The 25,650-nt window shown below is 48.8% G+C and overlaps 1 protein-coding gene and 1 long non-coding RNA gene across 7 annotated transcripts in view; both read left to right on the forward strand.

Annotated features, from left to right (window-relative positions):
• Nucleotides 1-25,650, forward strand: part of Gas7 (growth arrest specific 7) — a 244,088-nt gene that overhangs the window by 56,936 nt on the left and 161,502 nt on the right. For 2 of the 6 annotated variants that reach the window (XM_042282231.2, XM_042282230.2), the window contains exon 1: nt 22,100-22,372. The exons of 2 other annotated variants lie outside the window; for them this stretch is intronic. Coding sequence is in view for 2 of the 4 variants with exons in the window: in XM_076542638.1 (XP_076398753.1) it covers nt 22,983-23,038 (56 nt within the window). In the remaining 2 variants the exon portion in view is untranslated. Of the gene's footprint in view, nt 1-22,099; nt 22,373-22,842; nt 23,039-25,650 lie in introns of those variants that run through there. 2 more of the 6 variants (XM_076542638.1, XM_076542634.1) reach the window with 2 other exon arrangements.
• LOC143266885 (uncharacterized) lies at nt 16,343-18,953 on the forward strand. The gene is made up of 2 exons (XR_013041694.1): nt 16,343-16,903; nt 18,824-18,953. It is a non-coding gene; the product is annotated as an uncharacterized LOC143266885 (long non-coding RNA).

Genomic DNA, 25,650 nt, shown 5'->3' on the forward strand with positions numbered 1-25,650 from the left:
TAAGTGCACTGACTCTCGGGGAATGTGGAGAGCAAGAAAGCCAGATGTGTGAGTGGTGAGCATGCATTCACAAACACAGAAGTATCAGGGACTCTCCCGCTCTCGTTGCTGCCTGGCTGGCATGCCCACACTCCCCTCAGTTCAGAAGCTTAGAATCCAGGTGGGGAAGTAATCGTGGGCAGTCTGAAAACAACCAAGCATGGCCCTTGCCAGTCGGAGAGGAAGGGGAGGCAAGAGGCTGAGGAGGAGACCAAGTGTGAGCAGTTTAGAGAAGTCAACAAGTAGTGTGTCCCAGTTCAGTCCTGGCCCTGTTTGGGTATAGAAATAATAACAAACTGCAAGATACCACAGTAGTCAGTCAGTTTGTTTGTTTGTTTGTTTGCTTGCTTGCTTTTGAAGCAGTCTCCCTATGTAGCCCTGGCTGTCCTGGAACTTACTATGTAGACCAGGCTGGTCTTGAGCTCATAGAGATCCACCTGCCTCTACCTTCAGAGCACTGGGATTAAAGGTGTGGATCTGAGACCAACACGAGCTACTTAGTAAACTCCAAGTCAGCCTGGGCTACAAAGTGAAAAGCTAAAGCCCTGGATCTTTGAAAAAAACAAAAAACAAAAAACAAAAAACTAAACCAACAGACCCAAGTACCTAGGAGAAACATCTTGAGGGAGGGAGGGTTGCTCATGGCTGGCAGTCTCAGGGTAAAACTGTGGTCATTTGGCCTCATTGCTTCCAGGCTGGTGGTGAGGTAGAACGTCATGGTGGCAAGAATGTGGTAAAGCATAGCTGCTCATCTCTTGGTGGCCAGGCAGAGAGGCGGGGGACGGGGGCAAGGGACACTTTTCAAGGACACCTCCCCTGTGGCCTACTTCCTTTGATTAGGAACTTCCTAGTTTTCACCTTTTTCCACGAATGCTGTTAAATTATGAGTCAATCAATAGATCAATTCACTGATTCTGTCTGGGTTCTCATGACCCCAAGAGCTCTACTCTGAATTCCAAGGACCAAGCTAATTTAACACGAGTTTGGGGAAGATGTTGCATAGTCAAACCATGACTAATGACTTTTGGTTTTGATAGCAACTTTATTGATGTCTAATCACCAGACCGTCCTTCTATTTAGTGTGTGATTCGGCGGGTTTTAGTACATTCACACAGTTGTGCAACTACCTCCGTAATCCTTTCATCTTTTCTAAAAGAAAACTGTGAGAAGCTGGAGGGGTGGCTCAGAGCTTAAGAGTGTTTGCTGCTCTTCCAGAGAACCTGGGTTCGGTTCCATCAGCTCACAACAGCCTGCAACTCTAGCTTCAGGGGAATCCGATGTGGTCTGGCCTCTGTGGGCACCTGCACCTGTATACACACACACACACACACACACACACACACACACACACACACACACACACACAATAAATAAATAAATAAATAAATAAATAAATAAATAAATAAATAAATAAATAAATCATAAGAAATAAAAAAGAAACTGTACTTCTTAGCAATTTCACCCCATGTCCCTTACCACCCCAGACCTTGACAATTAGTTCTCTCTCTCTCTCTCTCTCCCTCTCCCTCTCCCTCTCCCTCTCCCTCTCCCTCTCCCTCTCTCTCTCTTCCCCCCCCCTCTCTGCCTGTTCTGAGCATCACCTATGAGTGGGATGGTGCCAGTATGGCTTTTGAGCCTGGTTTCTTTCACTTAGGGTATGCTTGCAGTTTGCCTATGTCGGGACTTTATTCCCTTTGACTTATAATGATGTTCCAGTGGGGTGTCTAGGCTGCATTTTGTCTAATCAGTCATCAATTGATGAGTGTTTGGGTCATTTCTACCTTCTGGACTTTAGGAAGGACACAGCTGTGGACGTATGCTTTCAATTCTCTTAAACGAATACCTGGAGTGGAGCTGCGGGGTCATATGGTAACGATGCTTAACCTTCGAGGACCTGCCTGGCTGTTTTCCAAGGCTGATGTATCATTTTATAGTCCCAGCAGGAGTTTAGGAGGCCTCCAACTCCTCCACATCCTTGCCAACATTTGTTATTAACTCTGTTTCTTTACTATACCATTGCTAGTGGGTGTGGTATGCTATCCATTATGGTTTTTGCATTCCCCAAAGACTAATTGTGATGGATATCTTTTCACGGGCTTGTTGGCCATTCATATTTTCCTTGGAGAAAGGTCTATTCGGAGCCTTTGCCAATCAAAATAATTTTTTATTTATTTATGTTTGTGTATGTATCTGTATGTTTGCTGTGCTGGCGGGGGCAGGGCAGCAGAAGAGGACTTCAGATCTCCTGGAGCTGGAGTTAGAAGTGGTTGTGGTCAACTGAACATGGGTTCTGGGAAATGAACCCAGGTCCTCTGGAGAGGCAGTAACTGTGGGGCCACCTCTCCAGCCCCAAAATAAGATCTACGTCAATTGCCTGTCTCCCCTTACCCCTTTCCAGACCGAGTCTCACTATGTAGCCCTGGCTTGCCTGAAACTTATTTGTAGATAAAGTTGGCCTTGAACCCACAGAGATCCACCTGCCTCTGCTTCCTGTGTGCTGGGGTTCCAGGTGTCACCACGGCTGGCATGCCTTTGCCAATTCTTAAAATTTGGATTAAATAACAAATATCTTCAGAACTGAGTTGTAAGTATTCTTTATATACTGAAGACAGAAGTCATTTTCCAGGGGGTGTGGAGAGATGGCTCAGCAGTTAAAAAAACACTTTCTGTTCTTGCAGAGGACACAAGCTTGTTTCCCAACACCCACTGGTGGTTCACAACTGTCTGTAATGTCATTTCTAGGAGATCCAATACTCTCTTCTGGTTTCCAGGCACCAGGCACGAGCATAATGCATAGACATACTTGAGGGCAAAACATCCATACAAATGAAAATAAAATAAACAAACACTTTTAAAAGAGATCTTTGTCAGCTATATGATTTATGAAACTTTTCTCCCCCCCCCCCTTCGTCCTTTAGAGCATAAAAACTATTAATTTTGGTGAAAGTCAATTGAGTTTTTTCTGTTTCTGCTTTTGTTGTCCTAAGAAACTATTGTTTAATCCTGGCCATGAAGAATTGCACTTGCATTTTTTTCTAAGACTTTTAAGTTTGTGGGTGCGAGTGTGCGCAGGCGTGCCTGTCTGTGTCTGTACATGTGAGTGCAGTTGCCTACAGTGGCCAGAAGAGGGCATTAGCTCCTCTGGGGCTGGAGTTACAGAACAGCAAGTGTGGTTAACAGCTGAGCCATCATCTTTCCAGCCCTTTTTAAGAATTCTGTAGTCTTAGCTCTGCCACTTAGGATTTTGAGCCCAGTGGCTCAAACGGTGTGAGGAATAGGTCCAGCTCTATTGTTTTGCATGCTGATACCTATTGTTCCATCACCTTTGCTGGTGAGACTGTCCTTACCCTTTTGAATGGCCTCTGCATTTCAGTTAACACTTCTGTGCCTGTGTCATTTAAATCAAAGGATGACACATCAAGCCACTGACCCACAGGGAGGAATCAATCAAGCATCATTTGCATTTATAATACCATTCTGCTTGGAATTAAAAGGAAAAAAAGAACTTTCACATTTTTTTATTACCATGCAAGCAGGCAAAGAACAAGTGTTGTAAATTAAATATAAGCATGGACACATCATGTTTTGTTTTCTGGCTCAGTGAAGGGGAAGGGGGAGGCCCTTGGCTTCAGCTGGCTCTGGAATTCCATCGGCCATGGGCTGAAAATCAAAGCTGAGATTAGCAAGTGTGGGTGCTCTGTCTCTGGGTTTGAGCATGCAAGGAATTATGTGTCCCATGCCACCTCTTCCCAGTCTCCTACCTCCCCCGACTCTTCAGAGCTTCCCACAGCAGGAGGTCAGCACAGGAACAGCCCATCAGAGCCAGCAGTGGCCTCTGGACTCTGGGCAAGGACGTGATTTAGGAAGGGATTAGGGAGCTGTTTCCTCCACCACAGAATGGAATCCTGGAGCGCCTTGGCCTGCACCTCTCATGTGTGGGCTGGGTGTGGAGCTGCCCTGGAACTGTTGGTGTGGACTGTGAGACTGCATGGACTGCCTTGGCCTCTTGTATGACTCAGCCTGGTCCAAGACAGGGTCAAGGACCTGGCTCCCAGATCTGGCCAGCTTCACTGGAAACTGGATCCGAATCTTCCACCGATCCCCACTCAGAGTCCACCCAACTGACCCAGAGAGCAGAGGATTTAGTTAAGCCCCAGATGTTTAAATGTCTGAGTCAGTGTTTGCCTGTGCTCTGCAGAGAGCTTATGTGGCCCATGAGGTGGTCATGGAATTTGCTCAGATCTCTGTGAGGGTTCTAGTGTTCAATCAGCATCTGCAGGGAGGGGCTGAGGGAGTGGAGACACGGGTTAAAAGGGTGATGGCATGTCACACACAGCCTGCTTGGAACTGGCCCAGGCTAGACTGGGGTTGGTCTGCTTCTTGGAGGGGACCTGGTGTTCCTGCTTTCTCATCATCACCCTAAATCAGGAGAAAACCCCACATCTAGTATTTATTTCCCTGGTTCACGTTCATGTCTGCAAGATCAAAGTTCTCAAAGGGCATTTGTGCCTTTGTACCTTGGCTTGCAGCTAGAGTGTGTCCCTTGGGGACAGCACAGCTGGAATTCTTTCAGGGTTGCTGAGTGGGATATGGATGCTGACTTCTGGGGCAGAGAAAAACTGAGCCTTCTATGGCATCTCAGCCTGTGGGACCAGGCCGAAAAGCACCTGTTCCGGACACTGGCCAGCCCAGCTGCAGACATGCCTTCTTGTCTATGTTCAACTCAGGTTCCCGCTACAGGCTGTGCAGAAGTGAGAGGCACAGCAGTGCCTGGAAACTGAGGGACTCCAAGGCAAGCTAGGGGAGCTGATAAGTCTTATTCTTAGGGCTCCCCAAATAATCATTTTCTCGTTATCTTTTTTTTTTTTTTTTGTCCAGAGCAAAGCTAATGCCTACCATCACAGAAGGTTGAAGGTTGAATCCTCCTCAGTGGAGCTTACAGGTGCAAGTGCCAGGGACCAGCAGGTACTGGGTTCCATCCCAAACAGCACTAGCCAGTTGTCAGAAACATGTGCCAGGCTAGAAGCTTGAAACCTCCCAGTCTTGAAAGATAGCCAGTTGATTCAAACATAGATGAACACTGATACTCCAGAGGGCTGGATCTGTCCAGCCTTTGGGCTTTAGTCTTCTTAACAGATTAGAAATTAAATCCTAAGCACATAAAAGACTGGTGCACAATATAGTACATGATCTGCACACATACCTGGAATTTTAGGCTTCAATTTCCCAGCACAGTCTCCTTGCATAGATACTGGATTTCCAGGTAAGGAAATAGATTACAGAAGGTCACATAGCTCAAGTGGTAGAGCTGGGGTTTGAACCTATAACCTGCTGTCTGTTTGCCCTGCTATTTTTGGAAACCAGAATCAGAGTCTGTTAGTCCTAAAGTGTATTTCCTTCCTGACATCCCACATTGGGATTGGTTTTCAACTCTCAGATGAGGGCAGTCACTTCCCTGAATTTTGGATATTTCTCATCAACAAGAAGAGATCTTGTACCTGTATATGTGTGTGTGTGTGGGGGGGGGTTGAGGGGGTTGAGTGGGTGGGGGTGGTATGTTTGTGAGCATGTATACTGGACACTCTAGTGCATGTGAATTCTTTCCCTCATGAACTCCTCCCATTCATTCGTTATTCAAGTGTGTCCATGCTGAGAACTCCAAGGAGTTCCAGAAGAAAGGAGCCAGTTAGAGCAAAGACTTTCCCCCATCTGAGAAGCACCTCCCCTTCCCAAAAAGGGGCCCTTTAACCTTTGCTTTTCCTTCAATCCCTGGGTCACTCTTTGATGGCTACAAGATGGATATGCAATTGGAACAGTGTTACCATCCAGTCCCTTGCATATCCAGAGACTGCTCTGAGATGGGGGAGGGGGACTGGCATTGATGGGCAGGGCAGCACTCACCACAGGCAGAGCTCATCCAGTGCAGCCCTATCCAGCTGTCTCTGGCTCTGTGGGTGATAGGACTGGGCATGTGCAGGTCTGGGAGTGAAAGGGAAGTGTTAATAAACAAAGCAGGGTGGAGGGGCTGCTGAGCGATTTATTAGCTAAATATTTTCCGGATGTTTTCACAGTTCTTTAAGGCTAATCCAGGGGAAGGCTATGGGACTTAGTCAAATGCCTTCAGTGGCTCCCACCCTCAACTGGACCCCTTGCACCCTGTCCTCATTCCTAGTACCACCCATACCTCCCCCTCCCCCCACTGCATCACAGTTCACTCCCTTCTTCCAGGCTCCTTCTCCCCACCCCCCTCATAATTAAATACATCACTGTACGACATTCTTTGCAACTGAACAGTCTTTTTAAATTTTTGTTTTTCTAAGATTTCTTTATTTTATGTGTGCCGGTATTTTGCCTGCATGTATGTCTGTGCACAATGTGTATGCAGTGCCCACAGAGGCCAGAAGAGAGCGTCAGATCCTCTGGAATGGGAGTAATAGACTATTATGGGCCACCATGTGGGTACTGGGAACTGAACCCAGGTCTCCTGGAAAAGAAGACAGTTCTCTTGACTGCTGACCCATCCACCTCTCCAGCCCCTTCCTTTAAAATTCTTTCAGTGTATTTTTTTAAGAGGGGCATGAAATTCAAGACAGGGTTTCTCTGCATAGCCCTGGCTGTCTTCTTTGTAGACCAGGCTAGCCTCGAACTCACAGAGATCTACCTGCCTCTGCCTCCCAAGTACTGGGATAAAAAGGCATGCGCCACCACTATCTGGCTCTTTAAGTGTGTTTCTATCAAGCTAGGCATGGTGACACATGTCTGTAATCACAGCACACAGGAGACATGGGCAGGAAAACCATAGGTTTGAGGCCAGCCTTGGCTACAGAGAGAGCCTTTGTTTGCAGGGGTAGGGGAGAGTATTTCTATCAGCATATGCGTCTTTGGCCATTTCCAATTTTTACTATTAATTCATATTTTAATTCCTATTTCAACAAATTACTACTAAAGTCCCCTAGTGAAGGATACTTAGGTTGCTTCCTTTTAGATTTTTTTTTTTCTGTTAAGATCACTGAAAGCAACATTCTCTGGGATGCTGTCTTTCTTAGTGCCTGAGGTTCATGTCAGTGGCTGGACCAATGTTGTCCCACTGTTCTTTAGAAAGGTCAGACCAAGTTGTGATCTTTTACAGTGTCCAGTGCCTTGTTTGCTAGTCAAGACAGGCACTTTCACACCACCGAGGACATTTAGTGACACTGTTGCCTCCTATAGAAGGGATGCTGGGAGGGGCCGGAGGCATAGTACTTGCCAGTGGGGACTTGTGCTCATGCATGGGATGCCTGGGAGCCTTCCAGGGGTTGCAGGCAAAGGTTGGAGGAGTGTCCGACTTCTGAGCAGCCTTCCATACCTAGCATGCAGCTTCTGCTAGTGTGTGCTACCTTGTCTGAATGTGAGCTGTATTCCACCCCTACAGGACTGAGACTGGTGTGGATTAACTTGGGATGCATCAAAGCTGGCAACAGGCAGGGCACTGTGCCATGGAGGCTGCATTGTCCCTTGGGACCCTGCCCCACTAGGTCTCATTAGATGCCTAAGTACAAATTTCTGGTTCGGTCTTTTTGGCCCAGGTCTGGCAGTAGGGCCAGGGCTGCCCGTGGACTGTCCATTTCCCTGTCTGCCTTCAGCTTGGCCTTTTCTTGTTGGAGGCTTGTGCAAGGCCCCACCACGAGGGGCTGGTTGGAGCCGGGAGCCGCGTGGGGAGCCCTCTTGGGCACAGTGATGGCTCTGTTTCCTCCTCTGCCTTGTCAGGGGCTCCCATTCACTGGAAGGAGAGTCACACATTCCCCCTTGAGATAAGAATAGAGCCCAACTGTGCCCCAGGACAGAGTCCAGCTTCTTCAGCCGGCCCTTCGAGGCCTGGCAAGGGCTCCCAGATGGTACTGGCATGAGTGGGCCCTGGCTGCCTGCCCCACCAACCTCTTGTGCATTGTGTGGCTGGGACACTGGGTCCAGTGTGCATGCCTGTCCAAGCCCCAGAACCCATCATGACCAGGCTCTGCCCAGGAGGGAGGAATTTGTCTTCATAGTATCTGGTCTAGGGCTCTGCAGACTCCCATCTGTTACCAGCTTTGATGTGCCCAAGGTTTATCCAGACTTCTGGAAGGGTAGAAAGGAAACCATGCTTGGGAAGGGCAACACACATTAGCAAAAGCTGGAGGCTGGATATTAAAGGCTGCTAAGCAGCTGCTGAGATGCTAAGCTTGAAGCCCTTTACTGATACTTCAAAGGATGATACAAGACCCTGTGGAGATTAGAGAAGGCAGATGTGATGAGCAGGGTCCTGGAGCCTCCACACTTAGCCCTGCCTGGATCTGAGGCATGAGATGGAACATCCAAGAGTTCTCTGGACAGCAAAACCCAACAAGTAGCTATATTAACCAGGCAAGAGGCTCAGAGTGGGCCTGGTGTAGACGAAATTCTAAATGGTCTTATTAAATAAGAAACACAGAGCCAAACACAGAGTTAAAAGCCCAAGAGATCAAAGTACTAGCCTTTAGCTTACCACTCGCTGCTGTCCTTCCCCTGAGAGAGAGACCTTCTCCTGTGTGACCTGTCTTTTTATTCTACCTTCTGTTCTACCTTCTCATTGGCTCTAAACCCAACCACATGATTTCCTCATCACTGCCTGTCTACACAGACCTCCAGGTCTCTATGGTTCGTACTGGGATTAAAAGTTAGGGTTACCACTTAGCTGTGTCCTTGACTACGTAGAAACTCTGCCTGCCATATGATCGGCTTAAGGGCATGTGCCGCCACCACCGGACTTCTGCTAAATGGCTTGCTTTTAGCTCTGATCCCCAGGCAACTTTATTTATTAACGCACAAATAAAATCATGTTTCAGCACAAATAAAGATCACCATAGGCTGAAGGTATGGCTCAATGGTAGGGTGTTTGCTTAGATCTGGGTTGAATCTCCAACTTCGCAATGGCCAGACAGCAACAACAACAATAACAACAACAACAACAACAAAAAAACCATATAGTGTTCCTACAGTGCTCCTTGGCTCTCCTCAGAGTCATCCCAGGTGATGACCAGCCTTTAGACTGCAAAGCATTTGCTTCTCAAAATGTGTTCCCTGCATGGCTGCACCTGCAGCTCCTGGAAACTCACTGGCCAGAGTTACATGTTCTCAGTCCTACCCACAACTGCCAAATCCAAATCCCAGAGTAGACCTCAGAAGTCTATTGCAGCACTTACCCCAGGGGACCTGGTATGGATCTAAGCAGGATGTATATGTAAAAACACCTCAGAATGATTCCTGGGTCAAACAGGTGACAGGTCTGTTGACATCCACAGGCATCAAATAAAGGAATACAAATGTATTATTTGCTTATCTTCCAGTTTACCTTCAAAGAATTCACCCTACAGATTTTTCACATATTTCTGTGCAGTTTGCATCCATGTGAGATGGGTTTTTTTGAGTTTATCAGTGCCAACACTAGGGCTCCATAGAAGTGAATGTTTCCCTGTGTTAGACAGCTATGATTGTCATCTGGGATCTTCACCTTGACTCTAGAACTTTTGCTTATCCTTCTGTGGCTGTAACCACTTCAGCAGTCAGTTCCTTGGTGAGGGCTGAGGCTACCCTTCTGGTGGGGGTCATAGCTGAGGTCCCAGTGGTCTCATCAGGTTTAGGAAGACACATGTGTTTTGGGGTATTTGAGCAGGACCCCACTCATTAGTGTTTGGGACAGTGTCTTGAATTGACAGTATTTAGGGTTGTCTCTTAGTAAATGTATCCCTGGTAAAAGAAGGATTCTAGAAGGAGTGGGATTGGACACTGGCTACCTTTCCAAGAAGAAAGAAAGGACAATTTGCAAGCCTTCAGTGATGGGGGAAGGATGCAGGCAAATACAGTGGCAGGTGCCTCGGAGGCTTTAGGAGGCTGTGAGGTATCATCCCCAGGCTGGATGGGTCTGGGAGTGATGTGCTAGGTGTGGCCTTTATACATGGGGAGAGGATGCCTGCAGGGTTTCTGGACACTGCACAGTTAGAACTCATGCTCTGCTGTCCTCCTTCTTCCTGCCTGCTACCTCCAAGGGCTATGGTGTCCCTCTGCTTTGAATATAGGGCTTTGTCTGATGCTGTCTTGTAGTGACCCTTGCATGGCCAGCTTCTGGCCATGTCTCCATGCTGTTGGTGAGAGGTGACACAGTTGTCTTGTGCTTTTGAGTACTCTGTGACAGGGGCCTGAGAGGCTCTAGGCAGATGTGGGACAACTCAAAGACTCTCCCATGAGGGTTATTCAGGATTTCTGAGGTAATACCACAGAGGACCTTCTGGACTTCTGAGACTCGGTGGTGTTGAACGAGGTTGGATACAGGGGAGGTCTAAGGCTAGCTCCTCAGGGCACCCTGCCCAGCTTATACTGGCCACAGCTTCTCAACCCATTCTCTTCACATGTGGGGAGACTGTTGTAAATTACACCTGTCTGTTCAGAAATATTGAGTAATGGCATTTATCAAGGTCCTACTGTTTTCTGAGCATTGTTGAAAACACTTGACTTTTATTTTCTCATTTAATCCACAAACAGAATTGTGGTGGATAGTCATTTTACATTTGAGGAAACTGAGTCACAGAGCACTTAAATAATTTCCCCCTCCATTTATCCAGTGAGCAAATGGCAAAGCCAGGGTTTATATTTAGGCCATCTCTCTCCAGAGCCCAAGTTCTTTTGTTTGTTGTTTGTTTGTTTATCATATTTAATTTTTGGTGTGTGCAGGTGCCCGAGGAGGCCAGAGGCACTGGTTTCCTCTGGAGCTTGAGTTATAGACAGTTGTCAGTGTCCAATGACATGGGTGCTTTCTAGGACTTGAACTTGCGTCCTCTGAAAGAGTAGCACACGCTCTTAACTGCTGAGCCATCCCTCCCACTCCTCCAGGGCCCAAGGTTTTAACTCCAGGCTGCCATCTTAAGATTGCCCTTCCATGCTCTGTCTGCCGGTTAAACATGACTTAGCCCCACCAAAACTCACATAGAAACTTGATTCCCAGGGTAACAGTGTGGGGACATGCTGCGTCTCTGGCCTCATGGATCGGCTAATATCTCTCTCTCTCTCTCTCTCTCTCTCTCTCTCTCTCTCTCTCTCTCTCTCTCTCTCTCTCAGCTTGGTTACTTAGGTCTTCTGAGAAGGGACTAGATCTTGTGGGGAGAGAGATATTTTTTGTTTGTTTTGATTTTGTGTTTATTTTTGTATTTTGTGTATGTGTATGTGCATGTGTGTCTGCAATACATGCCATGGTGTGTGAGTCAAGCTCAGAGGACGACTCTCGGGAGTCGGTTCTCTCCTCCCACCATGTGGGTTCTGGGGACTGAACTCAGGTCATCAGACTTGAAAGCAAGCATCCTTACTCGCTGAGCCATCTAGGTGACCCAGTTGGGCATTAGGGGACTGGGTTAGTACTACAGGAGCTTGTTGTCATAAAGCGAGGCAACTCTTGGTGTTGGCCCCTTCAGCATGTACCTGCTTGTCACCCATGTACCTATCCTTACCCTATGACGTCATCCTCCGTGAGCCCCCTCCCACCCCAAGCTAAGTAGATGCTGATTCTGTGCTTTTGAACTTCAGAACTAAGAAAGAAAATAAACCCCCTGGGCTGCTGCTTAGTTCTAGAGTTGGATTGAGCCCTGGCAGGACTATTTGAAAGCTCAGTAGTGAGAGAGAAAGAAAGAAAGAAAGAGAGAGAGAGAGAGAGAGAGAGAGAGAGAGAGAGAGAGAGAGAGAGAGAGAATGGTGTTCCACATTCCTTGGCCCTCTCAAGACCCTGAAATTCACCGAAGGAGACAACCAGAAGAGTTTCTAGTAGATCATGTTCGGACTAGTTCATGGTGATTGCTCTGTTGTTGGTGGCCATGTCTTCTCTTGGGCCTGGGACCAGCACTATTCCAGCCAGCTCACAGCTCCATGTGGAAGGGTCAAGAGCTGGGAGACCATAAAGGGCTTTCAACAACAGCAGTCTTGATTTTGCTCCCAACAAAAAGTACCTTGCACTCTGCTCTCCAGCAACCCTGGGCAGGTGGCTAACATTTCTAAAAAGGGGATGTTAGCCTGTGGTCAGAGGACTGAGTTTTGTAGCCCAGGCTGATCTTCTGTATCCCCAGGTGTGACATCCTGCTCTGTTGTCAGGCTGTGGCTTTTCGGGGAGGCACCCAGCTAGACAAGAAGAGTCAAAACCTTTCTAACAGGTGTCCGGTCAGCACCAGTTGGGGATGGTAGCCAGTAGGGCTCACTTAGTACTGGGGTCAGTTCTTCTTGAGAAAGTATTGGTGCTACCGTATGGAATGGTGAAGTTAATTAACGTGGCCCTAAAAGCAGTGCCTTCTGAGGCAGTGGCCAGGCAAGGGGTAAGGAGGCACCTTACCTCTTCTAGAGGTTTCTTCTAGAGAACCCACTGCACTATGGTTTTTGTCTGGTAGCTGAGAAGGTATGGTACGATATTAGTGGAGCCAGTGTGGACCTGGGACTCAAGAATCAGCAAGTCCCAAGACACTGCATTTCAGCATGCTCCATGGTTCTGTGTGATGATGTCCTGTGATACAGGGAGAGCCCGCTCATTCATGAACCTCCCATAATTCATTGTCCAAACCTCTCTTTTCCAAGTAAGACATCTCCTTGGTGAGAAGGGGGTTCTCACAGGCTGTGGGTGGCCCTCATTCATCATATGTCACCGGGTGAAGGATCAAGTGAATGGAGTGACCAGAAGGGCTGGAAAGCTGTCTAGAACTGGGATGTGAAAGCAATAGGAAAATCTTGATCCTCTTAAGAGTGACACCACCTAGGTCCCCTGAGCACCCAGCCATCCCCTCACCCTACCCCCGGCTTGCTTGTTTTGTTTTTCCAGGCCGAGTTTCATTCTGGGATTCCATAACCCAGGCTGGCCTGGCACTCAAAAGCCGTCTTACCTCGGCCGTGTAGGCAACGGCATCAGGTGACACTTTGCCTGGCTCCCCTTTGCTCTTTGCTATTCTTAGCCCACCACCACCTTCTAACATTCTTAGAGTGGGGTGATTTTGTTGTTTGAGACACTATCTTGATATATGTATCCTAGGATAGCCTTGAACTTGTGATCCTCTCTCAAGCCTCACGGTGCTGGGTGTGCTCTACCACAACCAGCTCGTCTCTCTCCTCCCCGTCCCTTTCCCTTTCTTCTAATATTCTCTATATTTTACTTACGAGTTGTGAATGATGTCTATTCCCTCATCCAAACCAGCCCTGCTTCCTACTGGAATACGTGTACCTGGAAGGCAGAAGTTCATTCCCATCTCTCTCCTGTTCACTGATGGGCCAGGAATACCTGGAAACAGGGCCTGGTACTTGATTATGCTTCCTGGAGGAAATGGGCTAGGCAACATTAGGCTGGTGCCATCTGTCCCTGAGAGTCCCTTCGACATGCTGTTCTGCTGGTTTCTAACAAGAAGGGAGGACCCACTTCCCTGGGAGGTGCCTGCCCTGGCCCTTCATTGTATTCTTGACTTACTTGGCCCTGAAGTGGGACCACCCCAATCCCTCACAACGGCTCACAGACAACTGAGCTTTCTGGAACCTCTTGGCAGGGTGTTTGGGGCCTCTGGGGCAGGCCAGGGAGACTGACAGGTAGTGAGTGGAGCTGTTTGGAGCCAGGATTTTGGAGCCTGTGGTTGGACTACATTCTCCTGCCCTGCCCCCACACTGGTTCCCACCCTGTGGGCTGGGGCAAGTGGAAAAATGCCTGATTGAGAAATCCAGGGTGCAGACGAAATCCCTGTTTATTCAGTCTCCATTGTCTTGTCTTGCAACTAGGATGAGGCTCCCAGGCTTCATCTGGGTGGTCACTGCATCGGCACCTAGGGAGGGACAGGGCCTCTGCTTCCTGTTGTCTTCTTGGTAGAGCACAGACTCAGGTGCTCTGCATGGAGCCCTGCATCCAGATGTGCACACCCAGATGTGCACTTGACATTCCCACACAACCTGCCCCAAACCAGGCTCCCTGATCTCAGAGAACAACAGAGGTGTCTTCACAGCTGTTCTTGTCCAAGTCCTCAGAATCCTTGACATCTCTCTCTCTCTCTCTCTCTCTCTCTCTCTCTCTCTCTCTCTCTCTCTCTCTCTCTCTCCCTCCCTCCCTCCCTCCCTCCCTCCTTCCTTCCCTCCCTCCCCCCTGCAGCCTCACATATGCTGGGAAACCAGATTGGTGCTCTTCTTGCACATCTGATTTTGTATTCCTACCGTTTTCACAGCCCGGGGTCCCCCAGACCCTTCCCATCCTGTTGGTTAGAGCTAGAGCCATTAATCCGATAACCAGGCTCTACTGTTGTCGCCGGTCTCTTCTTTTTATTTACTTTTTTTTTTCCTTCTTGAGACAGGCTCTCACTCTGTAGCCCTGACTGGCTAGGAGTTTTCTCTGTAGAGCAGGCTGGTGGTGAAGCCCCCTGTCTCTGCCTCCTGCACGCTGGGATTAAAGGCATGCACCACCACCGTGTCTGCCCCAGTCTGTTTCCGATCATGTCACACTTCTGCTTAGGACATTCCAGTGGCTCTGGTGCCTGCAGAGGAAAAGCTGAGGCAAGCAATGGCCTGAGAGACAATCAAAAAAACATGGCCTCTGTAATGAACATTGTTTTCCTTGTCGTTGTTCTCTAATAACACAGTGTAACAACTATGTTCGCAGCGTTTACATGGTGTGAGGTGTCCTGGGAAATCTGGAGGTGATTTGAAATGTACAGGAAGAGCTGCTGAGATGGCTCAGTGAGGACAGGGGTCTGCTGCTACCCCACCCCCTCCCCCACGGGGTGGAAGGAGAGAACCTGTTCTGGAAGTGGTCCTCTAGTCTGGATGTGAGCATGTGTGCGTGCTCCAGCACACCCCAGAGCAGCCAAGTTAAAACGAAGTACAAGAGGAGATTGTGTAGGTTTTATACATGTGCTAAGCTATTGTCCCCATAAGTCGTTCACTGGAATGATGGCTCAGCAGTTAAGAGCACTCATGGTTCTTCCAGAGGACCTGGGACATACCCTAGCACCCACATGACAACTCACAACCCTCTGTAACTCCAGCGCCCTCTCCCAGCCTCCAGGGGCACAGCACCCACTCAGAGATAACATGTGGGCAAAATACCCACACACACAAAATAGCAAAATTAAATAATTTAAATATCCACCCCACCCCGCTTTGTGTGTGTGAGGCACTTGAGCATCCACAGGTTGTGTGGCTATGGGGGATCCTGGCCTTTATCCTCTGTAGATACTGAATTACAATGGTGTAGAAGGGGTTCAGCACTGCTTGTGAGTTTAGCCATTCACCGCAGGTCTTGGAATGCATCCTCCAGGGATTAGCCGAAGGATTCTTTTGCTCTGTGTATTTCCTATGAGTGGTCACTGTCAGGATGTAAGGGACCCGGCTGATCTCTGAACCCAGCCTCATTTCATAAGAGCAACGAAGACCTGCAGGAGAGAGGGACCCACGGCCGTTTCCTGGTCACCTGAAATTTCCAGAGCCCCCAGGCTTGAGAATCCCTCCCTGCTGAATAATCCACTCGGGGCCCCTTCTCCCCACAGGCACAGCCAGGAGCAGCAAGGCTCCGTGAGTGTAGCAGGTCCTCAGAGCCAGTGTGGAAGGTGAAGGTTTGGAGTCCCAGCTGCCACTGGAGTGAGATGATGGGGAGAATGGGGGGTTCTCCCCAGGCATGAGGGACAGGAGACAGTGTTCTGTCCCATTGGTAGTCCGTGTGGGGGATGTGGTATGTGGAACAAGAAGCAAAAAAAAAGATTTTTTTAAAAAGGGGGGAGGGTTAGGGGCGAGGGGAATGGACAAGGATGTGGGATAAGAGTTGTGTGTTCACAGTGGGCACCTCAGCTTGGGGATGCCAACAGAGCCCTTGGCACATGGTCAAGGAGGAGCCAAGAAAGACGGGCTTCTAGGGACCCAGCTGCAGCCCTTCAGTGGGGACCAGTTGGCTGTTGTGTGGTAGCTGTCTCCTCTGGAGAGAACAGGTTTGGAATAACTTACTGAGTTGCGGGAAGTGACACCCCCCCACACACCGACTCCCCCAGCCTTCCTCCTTCCCCTCCTCCCACCGCCACCGCCACCACCCGCTGCGCCCCCCCCCCCCGCCGCACCCTTCCCCCCCCCCCCGCCGCACCCTTCCCCCCCCCCGCCCCCACCACCCCCAGCTTTCCTCCTTCCCCTCCTCCCACCGCCACTGCCCGCGGCACACCCCCCCTCCCCCGCACCTCCCCCCCCCAGCCTTCCTCCTTCCCCTCCTCCCACTGCCACCGCCACTGCCCGCGGCACCCCCCCCCCCCTTCTTCAGCTTGCCCACGAAGCCTCTTGCTTAAGAGTGAACCTCCAGCTGTGGTTTTTGCACCACGTTGCCCTCTAGTACACCGGCCACTCCCACAGGACTCCTCTCCTCCCTGCCTCCCTGCCTCCCTCTCCTCTTCTGGCTGCTGACTCACAGACAGAGCTCTGCTCTTGCGCAACAGTCTAAGCTCCTGCTCTCTGAGAAGCACTGTTCTCCTCCAAACTATCAGCTCGGGAGGTTGGGGGGGGGGGGCTGATTTATGCCTTTTCATTTGGGTTAATGTTTTCCGCATTGAAGTCTGAAGATTAGTGTGTGGCCCCGTCTCTACAACCACGAAAAGGACCTAGTGCCCAGTGTGGGTCTGGCACAGAGAATGAAGCCGGCCAGCCAGGCAGAGGACAGTTTGGTGCTTCATTCCTCAAGCCTGTCTGGCCCGCAGCTGGCTCGGCAGCTCTGGCCTCCTCACTTCCAAGGCAGAAGCCCAGGGAAGATGCATCCTTCACATGCCGCTTGCCGGGGACTCCACTCTCCTGTCAGTTTCCTCCCCCTGAAAGGCACACACACGTCTTGCAAGGGTGTGAAGAGGTAATTGCTTCAAGCCTGAGACTGCCTACCGAAGAAGAAGCCATGTGTCAGGAAGTGACAGGCAGTTGGAGGCTGTGGAAAATGCTATCTCTGTGGCTTTAGAAGTGTCACACGACTGTGTGTGTGTGTGTGTGTGTGTGTGTGTGTGGCTTTTTTTTTCTTTCAAGAACCATAATATTACCTTTGTTGCTATGGTGTTGTTGTGGGGGTGGCTAATTGGATGCAGCCCCATCTGATGCAGGCTAGTGTCTGGTGTCCATGGCGACTATCACACGGGCAGCCATGGGACTCACTTTGATTTTCTTCCCTGGAGTGAGAAGGCGGCAGGGGATCATTCAGGGGTGGCCGTCACAGGGCCACAAAGCTGGATTCAACATGGGGTAAAGCATTCCTTGGTCGTTTCCAAAACTGGACTGCAGCCCAGATTGACTGGGAGCCAGGTGTCAGGGAACTCCTCTCGAGGGGCGGCAGTTAATAACGCAATGGCACCCTCGGCAGAGACAGGGGTCTCGTGCCTGCAGAGCATGCTGGGGGCTCAGGGCGGTGTGCAGGTACTGACTGCCTTCCCAAGGAGACAACAACGTTCCTGGAGAAGTGGGTTTCCAGCTTGGGTCTGCAAACACAGGTGCAGAAGCCTACTGATGTTTCCCTCCTGGGGCGGAGAGGGGGGAGGTGTCAGTCCTGATAAACTCACCCTGCACCGGAAAGATCATTAAGGGGAAAACACATCAGGAGAGACCTCACCTGAGCCAGGCCTTGCCTTCAGTCAGCAGCAACTCATTGTACTATAGAGGCTCTGTTATTTCCTCTTAAAACTGCAGGGCTGACAGGGAGCTACCACCCACTGCTGTTCCCCAGCATGAGAGAGGATCAAACTACACATTGCTACTAATCCAGGAAAAGATCAAGGTGAAAAATCTCCGGATAGTTTCTCTTGGATGTCAAGCACCACATACCACTAGAAAGTATACACTAGAATGGAGATATATAGGGATAGATAGATAGATAGATAGATAGATAGATAGATAGATAGATAAATAGATAGATAGACAGACAGTTAGATCAAAGGGTGTAAATCAGGAATTGTCTGTATCTTTGTTAATTTTACACGTTTTGTTGTTGTTTGTGGGTTTTGAGATATGGTCTCACTCTGTAACCTAGGCTTAGCTGAAACTTACTATGTAGCCCAGCCTGGCCTTGAGTTCACGGCACTCTTCCTGCCTTGGTCTCCAGAGTGCTGGGACTACAGGTATAAACTACTATATCCAGCTTAATTTTGTGCTTGTTGAGTAGTAATATTTGCTGACATCTGAGATTTGAAAACTAGTCAGAGACTATAGGATGAAAAGTGGTTTTCCTTCTAACCCTTGTCCCTGTCAGTCCCCTTCCCAGAATCCACACAAGTTACTGATTTTTTATTTCTGTTTTTTAAATTTTAAATTTAAAAAATTATTTACTTAAAATTGTGTGTGTGTGTGTGTGTGTGTGTGTGTGTGTGTGTGTGTGTGCACATGCATGCCCCATAGAGGCCAGAAGAGGGCACTGGATTCCCTGGAGCTAAAGTTACAGGAGGTTTTGAGCTACTCTACCTGGCTACTGGGAATTGAACTCAGGACCTCTGGGAGAGCAGCAAGTGCTCTTTATTGCTGAGCAATCTCTCCAGTCCTTCTCCTCCTATTTTCAAAAAATAAGTATTTTTATTTTATCTGTGTTTGTATGCAAGGAGAGGGTACTGGATCCTTTGGCACTGTAGTTAAACTGGTTGTGAGCCACCGTGTAGGTATGGGGAGCAGAAGCCAGGCCCTCTGCAAAGGCAGCCAGGGCTCTTAATAACTGAGTTGTCTCTCTAGCCTCCCTCCCCCTCCCCTGGCTTAAGTATATTTATTTGTTTGTTTGTTCGTTTGTTTGTTTTTGAGACAGGATCTCCTTCGGTAACCCTAGCTGTCTTGAAATCTGCTCAGAAGACCAGGCTGGCCTCACACTCATAGTGATGATCTACTTGTCTCTGCCTTTTGAGCACTGGGATTAAAGACATGCATTGCCACACCTACCCTGAATTGTTTTCATTTAAAATTATGTTTTTATTTAGTTATTTTGTTTGTGCATGCGGTAGCAGGGTGGAAGGATTTGCACACTTGTTATGGCGCTCAAGTGGAGGTCAGAGGACAACATGCAGGAGTTGGTTCTCTCCTTCCACCATAGAAGAAATGAAGTCTGCTGGCCTTATCACGTATTGTAAATGTAAATGTTGAAAAGGACCTCTCCTGGAGCCAAGCTGCATGTGGGACTAGATCTATCCACTGACCCACAGAGGGACTCATCAAGTCTGCAAAAGACTACAGGACAGAGGGTCTTTTGAGGGTCCCTGGGAGCCAAGCAAGACCCAGCTCAGACCCTGAAAAGAGAGCAACAATATGGAGAAACCTGACAGAACTGAGGCCCTATGTGCAGCTCCCCTTAGCTTTCCTACTTCCTCCTCTGTCTAATCTCTGTCTGTACACCCCACCCCAATGTCCCTGCTCACACCCCACCCGATGTCCCTGCTCACACCCCACCCCAATGTCCCTGCTCACACCCCACCCCAATGTCCCTGCTCACACCCCCACCCGATGTCCCTGCTCACACCCCCACCCGATGTCCCTGCTCACACCCCCACTCCAATGTCCCTGCTTATATCCTCACCTTAATGTCCCTGCTCACACCCCCACCCCAATGTCCCTGCTCACACCCCGACCCGATGTCCCTGCTCACACCCCGACCCGATGTCCCTGCTCACACCCCGACCCGATGTCCCTGCTCACACCCCACCCCGATGTCCCTGCTCATACCCCACCCGATGTCCCTGCTCACACCCCCACCCCAACGTCCCTGCTCACACCCCCACCCTGATGTCCCTGCTCACACCCCCACCCTGATGTCCATACTTACACCCCCACCCGATGTCCCTGCTCACACCCCCACCCCAATGTCCCTGCTCACACCCCACCCCGATGTCCCTGCTCACACCTCCACCCCAATGTCCCTGCTCACACCCCCACCCCAATGTCCCTGCTCACCCCCCCACCCCAATGTCCCTGCTCACACCCCCACCCCAATGTCCCTGCTCACACCCCACCCCGATGTCCCTGCTCACACCCCCACCCCATGTCCCTGCTCACACCTCCACTCCAATGTCCCTGCTCACACCCCCACCCGATGTCCCTGCTCACACCCCCACCCCAATGTCCCTGCTCACACTTCCACCCCAATGTTTATAAGTTTATTAAGGTACACAATATTTTGGGGAACATAATAACACCACATTTCCTCTCTTTTTGTCTAAAATTAAAGAAAGCTTATAACTAATACAAGGAAAACTATCCAATAAGTATATACAATATATACAGGAAAAATTACATTAATGATGTCTAGTCCATTAACATTTGACAGATTCAGATAAAAACTCCATTATATATATTAACAATGTCCAGTCCAGTAACAATGTCCCTGCTCACACCCCCACCCCAATGTCCCTGCTTACAGTGTCCACCCTGTGTCTTCAGCTTCTCACATGCCAAGGATCTAGTCTTCTCGGTAAAAGCCAGACTCTGGCAAATACCTCTTGACACCATTCCTTGGGACACGTTCCCAAGGATGAATTCCAGGGTGGATTCGGGCGTGGTGGCATCATTTCTGTCCTCTTAAGTTTTTCTAGTCATGGGATTGGAGGTAGAGCTAGAGTCTGGAATGTTTGGAAAGATGTCTTAAGCCGGCACAGCCCAATAGAGCTTCCTGTGGTGATGGAAACCTTCTGTTTGTGCTGCTACTGTGTGCTTGGTAACACTGGGGATGTGGTGAAAGGGACTGAGGAACTGGGGTCTTCAATTTTGTTTCATTTGAATTAACTTAGATTTAGATTGTTGCCCGTGTCCTCCAGTAGTGGCCATATCAGATAGCACAGCTCCAAGGCACACACTTTTAGGGATAAGAGTAGGACATGAAAAGCCATAAACGTGACTTTAATCCCAGCACGTAGGAGTCAGAGGTCAGTGTATCTTGGTGGACTCAAGGCCAACCTGACCTACATAGGGAGTTCTAGTTCAGCTAAGGTTACATAGTGAGACCTTGTTCCCCAAAAGAGGAAAATGAAAAAAATTTAAAGGGAGGTGGGTGTCTCATGTAGTCCAGGCTAGCCTCAAACTCCCACATAGCTGATCTTGAACTTCTGCTTCTACATGTACCTGCCCTCCCCCCATAAACAAACAAATAAATATAATAAAAGCATTTTTTTTAAAAGAAGAGCTACGTAAGTTCCTGTAAAGAGGCCATTAAACTTAGTGGCTTAAGCAACACATTTCTTCACTCATAATTCTGAAGATCTGGAGTCTGAAATGAATCTAAAAATCCAGGCGTGGCCTGGGCTGGCTCATTGTGAATCTTTGAGAACACCCCATTCCTTTCCTCCCGTCTTCAGGAGCTCCTTGCTTGGTTCATGACTCCTCATCATGTGTCTTGGCTCCCATTTCTGGTGTCACACAGTTTCTCCCCCCTCCCCCCAACACTGTCTTCCTTCTGTTTCATGGTGGTGCTGAGGTTTGAACCCACGACTTCCTAAGTGCTAGGCAAGCACTCTGCCACTGTCCTGCCTCCCAGGCCCACTTAGGAGGGCTCTTTCTGCCCCCAAAACTATCCAGGGTAACTCTCCATCTCATCTAACTTTATTTACCCTTTGAAAATCCTTTCTGCCATATAAGGCAACTTTAGAAGGCTCTGGCTGTGAAGATGTGAAGAAAGCTGGGTGTGGAGGTGCACATCTATAATCCCAGCACTTAGGAGGCAGAGATGGGAGGAGAATCATGAGTTCATGGGTGTCCTCAGCTACACAGTGAGTCTAAAGGGACAGACAGCCTGAGCTGCATGATTCCCTGTCTCAAAAAAGAAAAGAAAGTGACCATGTCTGGGGTCTGTTCTTCAGCCTAGCCCAGGGAGTCCTTTCAGCAGTTGAATAAGAACAATTTTATACTAAAGAGTTGTTTTAGGCAATGAGTGTACTGGGTCAGTGGACTTGGGCATTACTTGGTCGCTCATGTGGACCGGCTGATGCTTGAGAACCGCAGATGCAGATCTCAAATTTGCTGCGTGTCAAAAATCACCTAGATAATGAGGGGAATGTGCCCAGCAGGGCTCAGAGCACCACTTCCTGTGTTTCCGGACCAGTGAGTGCTTCCTGGGCTCCCCAGGAGACTGTGATCCCCGGAGGAATTTGGAAGGCTGAGAACTGTTGTGTGCTCTGAGATTTCCTACGTGCTGGCAGTGGGAGGTGAAATGTGAAGGCCAGGCTACAGACAGGAAGTGCTGGGGACTGAGGAGGGGCCAGTGCCTGCCGTGAAGCTACTACCTGAACCACACCTGCCAGGCCAGGGAAGGCGTGGCTTCCCCAGAAGCAAGGCAAGTGTTCTAAGCAGAGGAAGAGACCTCTGCTGCACCCAGGTAAGCATGTCACCTCTGGGGACTTGGGAGCAGTCTGGGACCAGAAGAACTAGGGACAGAAAATTGATTTGGTAAGAGGAAAATTAGCACGAGTGATCTGCTGCTGTTTGCAGTGTGGACTGAGGTCAGAAGATGGAATTGGATGAGTTAATTTGAGCTTCAATAAAATAGAAATTTCAGTTCCTCGGCCTTACTGGCTGCCACCACCAGACAAGGTGATAGCCAGGACAATGAGAAAAGGGGGGATGGAGGTGAGAGATTCCAGAGGGGATCGACCTGGGTGTGAGCTGACACAGGTCTGACACTCCATGGATGCTTCCTGATAGAGTATGGTGGGAAGTCTGCTCTGCAGGTGCAGGGATGAGGAGGTGCATGCAGGGTGAGTAAGATCAGCCAGCTCCCTCATCTCCTAAGTATTCTTTGGGGTGGAGCAGCGTGGCGTGGTCGAGTTGGGCAACCGGCAGGCTAGCACAAATAAACAAGGAGAGCATTAGCTGGTGATGAGTGATCTGGAGAGTTCCCCGGGCTCAGGGGACTGGGGAGTGAGTGGGTGGCTTCTTCAGCTTGAGTGCCCGGGGAAGGCCTCTCTGAGAAGGTGGTATTTAAGCTGATGTCTAGATGCCAAGAAGAACCTGGCCATGAGAAGAGATGGCAAGGGCACTCCAGGTAGGGAGAGAGCAATGCAAAAACAGGAGGCAGGATCAAACTTGCTTTGTCTGAGGAACCGAGAGGTGTGGGGTGTGACAGAACCTCCTGCGGTGACAAGGGTACCTTACTCTCTGTCCCCTTGGTGCCTTATGGCAGCTACAGACTGTGGGTCACTGGCACGGTGGGCAGTAAGATAGAGGAACTGATTTTGCTGTTTGGTTTGAGCTTGAAATCATTTCACTGTAACTGTAAATCGCTGCAGGTGAGAGACATCTACCACGCTGGACAGCACAGAGCGAGAAAGTCAAGGAAACTGGCCGGGGAGGGGGGGTGTTAGAATGGCCAGAGATGGGGTCAATCCTCATTGCTTTGTGAGTTGTGCTAGATAGTCTAAAGTTTTAAAGATTTGTTTATCGTTTTTATATTATGTGTATTGGGTGTCTTGTCTGCAAGTATGTCTGTATCACATGCAGGCCTGGTGCCCAAGGAGACCAGAAGAGGGCACTGGACTCCCTGGAAATGGAGTTTAGGATGGTTGGGAGCTCTGATGTCACTGGGTGCCGGGAACTAACCCAGGGTCTCCTGCAAGGGCAGCAAGTGCTCTTAACTGCTAAGCCATCTCTCCAGCCCCATAGTATGAATTTTTAAAAGATGAGTTGTGCAAAGCCTTCAGATGGCTTTAGTTAGAAGGTTGGCATGATCTCATTAATGGGTTTTTTGTTGTTGCTGTTTTGTTTTTGTGTGTGATCTATCTATCTATCTATCTATCTATCTATCTATCTATCTATCTATCTATCTGGTAATGAGTCTTTGTTGCCCAGGCTAATCTTAAATTCCTGAGCTTAACTGATTCCTAAGAAGCAAGACCATACTCCTGTGTTACTCTGTGCCTCTCTCTCTCTCTCTCTCTCTCTCTCTCTCTCTCTCTCTCTCTCTCTCTCTCTCTGTGTGTGTGTGTGTGTGTGTGTGTGTGTGTGTGTGTGTGTGTGTGTGTATACATGCATGGGCTTGTGTAGACTAAGGCCAACACTACTGGGTGTCTTTCTCAATCACTTGCCAACCTGGACCTCACCAGTTCCGCTGGACTGGCTGGCCCACGCAGTCCAGGGATTTGCCTATCTCAGCTATGCCAGGGCTTGGGTTACAGATGACTGCCACAGACTAAGGATGACCTTGAACTTCTGATACTCTTTTCACTACCTCCTAAGTGCTGGAATTACAGGTGTGCTCCATCAGGTCTGGTACATGCTAGGCAAGCCCTCTACCAAACATGCCACAGGTAGCATGGGTTTTGTGTTGTTTTGTTTTGTTGGAAGTGAAGAGAACAAGTTCCTTGTTAGCATCATTGGATTCCTCCTGAACATCAATGCAGAGATGACAAAGAATCGGGTGACCATGGGAAAGCTAGAGCTTGAGATTGGAGCTTAGGGCCATGCAGAAATGGAAAATGTGTCAAGCTATGAATTGGGGTCAGGTCAGAAAAAGAGTGGGTATGTAGAAAAGGAGGAGAGCCCAGGGATACTAAGGTCATTAAGACTGAACCTAGGGAAAAGACACCGTGGAAGCCAGAGGTCATGGTGTTCAGACTGAAGGACCACCGAATGCTGCTGGCTACCCCAGGACTGTAGGAAAAATAACTACCCTTTGATTTGGTGAGGACACAAAAGTCATTGGTGGCATAAAGGAGAGTTTTGGGGACTGTGTAAGAGAGACTTAGAGATAAAGAAGTGGAAGTTGTAACTGATTCATATTTTCAGTGAAAATGTTTGCTGTTGAAAAGCAAAAGAAAAATGCAGAATCTGGAAGCCTGGGGGCATGGGAGAAGGATAGACTGATTGTTTTGAAGGATGGGCATTATAGGCTGATGGGAAAGCAGGTAAAAGGCGCTTGGTTCATTGGGATGTGTGTGTGCATGATGTGGGTAGGATGGAATTTGCGTGGGTGGTTGAGGAGCAGTCGCTCTGATGATGGCTCCTGTCTTTCTAACTTAAGTGTGAGGCAAGGCCACCATCAGAGAAATAAGTAATTGTTTTAAAAAATGGGAAACAACCCACTGAGTGACTGTAATAGGGGACTGGACTGATTGAATTCTTCTCCAACCTCAAGATACAAATACATCGCTGGGGGATGGGTTAAAAGGCATTGAACCTGCTGGTCCCTGGACCCCACTCTGAGCAGCAAGATTCCACAGTATTTTACCAATGGGAAGCTTAGGAAAAAGACACACCATTTCCAAACAGGAATCTCAGATTTGCCTTAGAGCTTGCCCATTGCACTGGCATGTAGAGTGAGTAGAAATGCTGTCAATTTGAGATTGTGGCCATCTATTCACAGCATGTCTCCTCCCAGTTAGACTTAGCTGGGGAACTTACATGAAAAACAAAACAAAACAAAACAACAACAACAACAAAAAAAAAAACAACTGAAACAGAACAGTAGCAAAAACAAAACCTAGGAGCTGGATATTTCAATGGTAATTGAGATTCTGAATTAACTTAATGTGGGTGGTGCCCTACTTTTTAAAAGCTCCCCTGGTCATTCTGATATTAACCCAAGCATGAGAAGCACCTGTGTAAAATACCAGGTCAAAGGAATGACCTTGGGAGGAGGTAGCAAAGATGGGGTGGAGG

The sequence above is a fragment of the Peromyscus maniculatus genome, chromosome 8, assembly GCF_049852395.1.
Source record: "Peromyscus maniculatus bairdii isolate BWxNUB_F1_BW_parent chromosome 8, HU_Pman_BW_mat_3.1, whole genome shotgun sequence".
Taxonomy (NCBI): Eukaryota; Metazoa; Chordata; class Mammalia; order Rodentia; family Cricetidae; genus Peromyscus; species Peromyscus maniculatus.